At 34.2% G+C, this 6,486-nt stretch overlaps 1 protein-coding gene across 1 annotated transcript; it reads left to right on the plus strand.

Moving 5' to 3' along the window:
• The first annotated feature begins 2,129 nt into the window (after positions 1–2,129).
• LOC140833880 (inactive beta-amylase 9-like) lies at positions 2,130–5,316 on the plus strand. Its single transcript, XM_073198361.1, has 3 exons — positions 2,130–2,580; positions 3,622–4,104; positions 4,212–5,316. The coding sequence occupies exons 1-3, from the start codon at positions 2,317–2,319 to the stop codon at positions 5,085–5,087; spliced, it is 1,623 nt and encodes a 540-aa protein (XP_073054462.1). The 5' UTR covers positions 2,130–2,316; the 3' UTR covers positions 5,088–5,316.
• Positions 5,317–6,486: the final 1,170 nt, after the last annotated feature.

Below are 6,486 nucleotides of genomic sequence, written 5' to 3' on the forward strand. Positions count from 1 at the left end.
TGACGATCCTTGTGTCATATGCAATTTGCATGAAAATGATTCTATTTGAAAGCATCTTTCTTGGCTGGAGCATGTGTTCTACAGGGGTTTTGTTTTCATGTTTCTTTATGTCGGTAAGAACCTTGCACTCAATCTCCTACCCGACCGGACCAGTAAAAAAATATTGTTTTTTAAGCTTAAAGAATTACTTTTAACTCCAAATATATATCGGCTCGATCCGTAATACGTGAGACCGTCTCACCGCAGACCCACTCATAGAATAATTGGACCATTGTTTGCGACTACCGATGGAGCGAAACTGATTAGCGGTCGAGCATTAGGACGTGTACTCAGTTGGAAGAGTCAACACTGGGACGGTAGGATCCCTAGGTTGCAGACTCACTAGAAAACCAAATCCACTACTTTGCCATAAAGATTTAGCTGCAGTTCAGCTGAGAAAAAATCTTTCATGTTTTCTGCTACCCAGTCAAATTTGAGGCATTAACACCTTCACAGGATGTTTGCCTAGTGGAGCATCATTAGGAGTTGGCCCAAAGCAAATTCAATATATAACATAACACAACTCATTCCTTATATTATTTGCAAAGGATAGCAGGCCACGTTGTTTTGTTCACCAAACAAATACAAATCCATTCGCTCTGGAATCAATGTTATTTTATGAGCATTTGGGGTTGATGATTGACATACGGTGGCATTTTGTGTGTTTGTCCATTCCTTGGTAAATAAATCACAATAGCCACAAGATGCAGCTTGTGGAGCACGAATGGGAGTCTATCCTGTTTACATGAAGGATTTACAACAGAAATGAAAGATAAATTTATTCCTTGTTCTTAAGTTTGAATTTTTACTAGTATTTGACTTACTTACATCAAATTCATCCAAGAAAAATAAGATTTGCATGATCACATCTAGAATCAACCAGGCCAATGGATCTATATATCAAGTAATTTTTTAAAAGATAACATTATCAGTGGAACCATTTCAAGACAAGTAGATTTGCAGTTAAAACAATGGATACTAAGTATATCCATATCAAGACAAGCAAAACCTTATCCACAATCTTGCTGCTAACTTTCGGTAACAACGTTTCCATGGTGGAAATGAATCATATTGTCAAAGAATCTGCTCAATGATTGGGGGAATCCGTGCAAATCAATCAGTCCTGGCTTCTGCCACGTTTCACTTAATCATACTCACAATTATTTAACTAAACTTCTGTTATCAACAAAAAAATCTTGTGATCCAAGTTCAAAGTATTTTCTTTTTCACCAGGAAAATTTTTTTTAGCCAAATTTTCATAAAACACACACACACACACATATATATATATATATATATATATATATATATATATATATATTATTATTATTATTATTATTATTATTATTATTGTAATTATAATCGATGAAAGAGATGGGAGATTTACATTCTTTCAGTTCATTAATTTTTTTAATTTTTATCGTTTTTCATTGAACTATTGACGTGATATAGAAAATGATAATGTGTCATCGAAAGTAGTTGACGTGGAAAAATATATTATTAATGTGTCTGATGTCAAGTCAATACTTTGATAAAAAATAAATAAAATTGAAAAAAAATATAAATTACCCAACTAAGATAATTTATCGATTTCAAAACCAAATAAGATTAACATGCAAATTTTATGATAAAAAAATGAGTAGGTCTCATGTGAGACCGTCTTACGGATACTAATCTGTGAGACGGGTCAACCCTACCCATATTCACAATAAAAAGTAATACTCTTAGCATAAAAAGTAATACTTTTTCATTGATTATCCAAATAAAAATCCGTCTCACAAAATACGACCCGTGAGACCATCTGACACAAGTTTTTGCCTAAAAAAATATAGTTTTCCCAATGTATCACACCTAAAAAGGGGGAAAAATTTAAAAGCTTGATGATATACTTAATGGAAAAATTAAATATTTATTGTATGTAAATATCTATAAATGCAGATAAAAAATTATCGTCTACGTGTTGATAGGTTTTATCCCACCACAAATTGACACGTGTCATAAAAACTTTCTCCGCTGCACTTTTTCTATAAAATATTAATATTAAATCCACGTTTCCTCCTTATCCACTACGATGTTGCCTATATACCCCATAAATTTCACACAAATCAGTGAACCCTTTTTCTCCTCCTCCACTTGAATCAAAACCCATTAACCTGAAGAAATCCAATACTCTGTACAAGTCTTCATCCATTTTCTTGAACATAATAGCGAAAAAGATTCAATCTTTTTGCTTGCTGAGCCAAATCTTTGTCTTATTAGCAATCTTGATTCCTAAATATGGAGGTTTCAGTGATGGGAAGTTTGCAGGTGAATCTCGGAAGAAATAATGATGTCGGGTTCTTTAGTTTTAGCAAGAATTTGAATGCTAGGGAGTGTAATTTGAAGAACAGTCATAATTACTCAAAGGGGTGTAATTTTGGTCGTAGCTTGGTTTGGCCTTCAAAATCTGTCTTTGGTTTCACTCTCAGAGCCTCTGCCACTTCTGAAAATGGGGTTTCGGTTGTTCCCGATAAAGCTTCAAATATTTCAAGAACAGTTCCTGTAAGCTTCCTCTGATGCATCCGTATATTTTGTTCCATCATGCTAATATAACATTTTGGGAACATATTGATGCTGTTGCTTATGTTTTTTTAGACTAAATATTTGTTATTATTTTCATTATCCTTTTGAATGGTTCAAATTGTCTAGAAGGCGGTATAATATTTGTTTTTCTGAGAGAACAGCTTTGATTTCTTTGTAATTAGTATGTTTCTGATCACTGGGAGGCTAGGCTCATGGGTTCATCCCGGATTTTGAATTTTTATGAGCATGTTGCTTTAGACTTTAGGTAAGAACCGTGTCTGTTTTTGCTAATAATTTCCATTTCTCAAAAAATATTTTGTGTATATATATGTACTTGTAAAATCGAAATCTTGAATATGCTCTGTTTGACAACATTTATACCCAAAATCAAAGCAGGTCTTCTACAAATATTGGCATCCATACACTTTGTACATATGCGATATGTGGGCACATCAATGTTAAATGACTTTACATTATAGAATTTAGGATATTTTGTATCTTTGTTTGAAGAAAATAACTATTCTAAATGTTGATGGCATGATAAGTCGATAACTAAAGATTATAGAAAAGAGGGATATTTCTAAAAATTGAGAACTATTCTAAATGTTGATGACATGATAAGTTGATAAATAAAGATTATAGAAAGGAGGGATATTTTTTAAAATTGAGACGGATATACCGAAAGGGACGATGAACGCACTCTAGTTTATTATGGTATAGATGTAAAGGTATAGAGAAGAGAGTTGTAAAGTGCGAGTATCAAGTCATTATAGCAGAGACGCGACAAAAAATTAGTCAAAGCATCAAGGGATGTGACATCAAATATGTGCAAAAGAAAATTTTGAAATGGACTCAAAATACATTAACATTGTTTATAATCACATATTGATTCTATTTCAGGGTGATCCTTTTCCATTTGTTGTTTACTTCATAAAATAGCGATGCTTATATCCTGCATTAGCTTATTGTTCCGTGATCGTAGAAAGTCTGAATAAGCAATTTTTTTCTGGATCCTTGCAGGTTGATGGTCTGAAATTGTACGTCGGACTGCCACTTGATACTGTCTCTAACTGCAACACGATAAGCCATACACGAGCAATCGCGACTGGGCTGAAAGCTTTGAAATTATTGGGCATTGATGGTGTGGAACTCCCAGTTTACTGGGGTGTAGCTGAGAAGGAAGCCATGGGAAAGTATCAATGGACAAGCTACCTCGCTGTTGTGGAAATGGTTCAAAAATTGGGTCTTAAACTTCACGTGTCTCTCTGTTTCCATTCATCAGAAGAACACAAAATCCAACTTCCAGCATGGGTTTCTCGAGTCGGTGAATCTGAACCGGGTATCTATTTCACAGATCGCTCAGGCCTGCAATACAAAAATTGTCTGTCGTTAGCTGTGGACGATCTTCCTGTTTTAGATGGAAAGACTCCAGTTGAAGTATATAAAGCGTTTTGCAATAATTTCAAATCCACATTCTCAGGTTTCTTGGGTTCTACAATCACGGTAAGATCATTTATATTGGTAGAGTAGCAGAAAATGGCCGTTTTTTTGTCTAGCTTGTAACATGAGATGCTGAGTTTTGTTTTTTTATCGATGTGTTTGCGCTATAGGCTATATCAATTGGTCTTGGACCAGAAGGTGAGCTTCGATACCCATCTCACCACCATTCAGTCAATAGCAATGGAGCTGGAGAATTCCAGTGTTATGACAAATTTATGCTTAGCGATCTTAAGCACCATGCCGAAATGCATGGAAACCCTCTATGGGGACTCGGGGGTCCCCATGATTCTCCCAGCTACGATGACCATAATCCAATTTCTAGAGGTTTCTTCATGGAGAATGGTGGATCTTGGGAGAGCCTGTATGGTGATTTTTTTCTCTGTTGGTACTCGAACCTTTTGGTATCTCATGGAGATCGAATCTTGTCGCTCGCTGCATCAACCTTCAAAGACATGCCGATTACAATTTCTGGTAAAGTTCCTCTAACCCATTCCTGGTATAGATCCCGATCCCACCCTTCTGAGCTAGCAGCTGGATTCTACAACACTGATAACAGAGGTGGTTACAATGCCATTGCTGAAATCTTCTCAAGAAATTCATGCAAAATGATACTCCCTGGAATGGACCTATCAGACGACCACCAGTCAGCTGCATCTCTCTCGAGCCCAGAAATGTTACTCAAGCAAATAACATCTTCTTGCAGAGATCATGGAGTCAAAATATCTGGCCAAAACTCATCAGCTTTGGGTGATTCTTCAGGTTTTGAACAGATCAAGAAGGTTCTGTTAGACGAAAATGTAGCAACGGACTTGTTCACATATCAAAGAATGGGAGCTTATTTCTTTTCTCCTCAGCATTTTCCTTTGTTCACTCAATTCACACGGTGCCTAAAGCAACCGATTCAAAGTTTAGATGACTTACCGGCAGAAGGAGATGAAACTGTCAAGTCCCTCCATGGTATGGATCTCAAGATGCAAGTTGCTTAGCTTAAAAAGTTGTTATCTCTACGTACAATTAAATACATAGTCTATGTTTCAAATCTATATGGCATGTATAATTAACATTCCATCAGTGTGACGATTTGGCACAATGTATAGCAGAAGTTTAAGCTGAGCAGTTCAGTTTTATCATGGTGTATCTAATTATCAAAAAGACTGTAATGTTGGTCTTTCAAAGTGACATGCACCTGTTTTTTGTGGAATTTGTTCTGAATCACTGTTCCTTTGGGATATGATAGATTGTAAACTAAGACACCTCTTAGCGCGGATGATTAGACTTTGATTGATTATTCATCTTCATTTTAAAATGTTTGAATCCAATTTTACAAAAGATTAGTATAATGCAACATTGTCTTATCTAAATATATTGATTTATCATCTTTATATTATGTATAATTCATTATTTCATACACGAGCTAATCGATGCCTTGACTGGTATGGTATATTGCCTAGAAATGTCTGAACTAATATATCAAAATCAAAATAACATTCCAGAGCTATCACATAATATTTGTCTATATACGTATAAACTAATTGGTTTCAACAATATAATATGCGATATGACAGCATCAAAATAATATAATTAACTCTCATATTTTATTATTTTTTTTGGTTATTCAGTTTGGTTTTGGTTATTTTTTTATAAAGAAAAAAAAAATCAAACCAAATAAATTAGTGTTTTCGTACAATCTAATTTTTTTTATGAAAATCAGTTTTATATTAGATTTTATCTGATAGGATTGGTTAAGGTAGTTGGAATATTTAGAAGAGAGTTGAATAACACTCTGGATTTTTGTTCTCTTTTTAAATATAAATAAGTTCTTTGAGTAACTGAGCCTGAAATCTTGTTTTTCGATATAAATCAGTCAACTGATAATAGTGTAGAAATAGACTGAAATATAGATGGAATACTAAAGAATGATATAATGTAAAACTGATAGTATAACTGAAATGAACACTCAAATTTTACAGATGTTGAGACTTCAAATGCTCATATGCCTTCCCTTCTATCACTAGGATATGTTTTTACTAAAAGACTTTGATATATCACAACAGATTGTAATAATCCACTTCAGTTTGTCTTACACACTGTTAACTGAAACTCTTAGTTTATCAACAATTTTACAGTAGTTAACTGAATAGCTCTAACTGGTAGTCTGAATGTTACGAATAAATACAATGAATTTAGAGCTGAGTGTGCGATATGTAATATGAGAAAATACTCGAGAAATGTATCGCAACTGATTTAAGATTGTAGCTTGTTCTTTCGTGTGTTTCACCAACTGATTCGATCAGCTATATATAGTCTTCAATCCCAACGGTAATACTGAATGCATTAAATGACTAATATCCGTTGAATTGTCGTCTAGTTACTTTATCTAACATC

The sequence above is a fragment of the Primulina eburnea genome, chromosome 6 (genome assembly GCF_022965805.1).
Source record: "Primulina eburnea isolate SZY01 chromosome 6, ASM2296580v1, whole genome shotgun sequence".
NCBI lineage: Eukaryota > Viridiplantae > Streptophyta > Magnoliopsida > Lamiales > Gesneriaceae > Primulina > Primulina eburnea.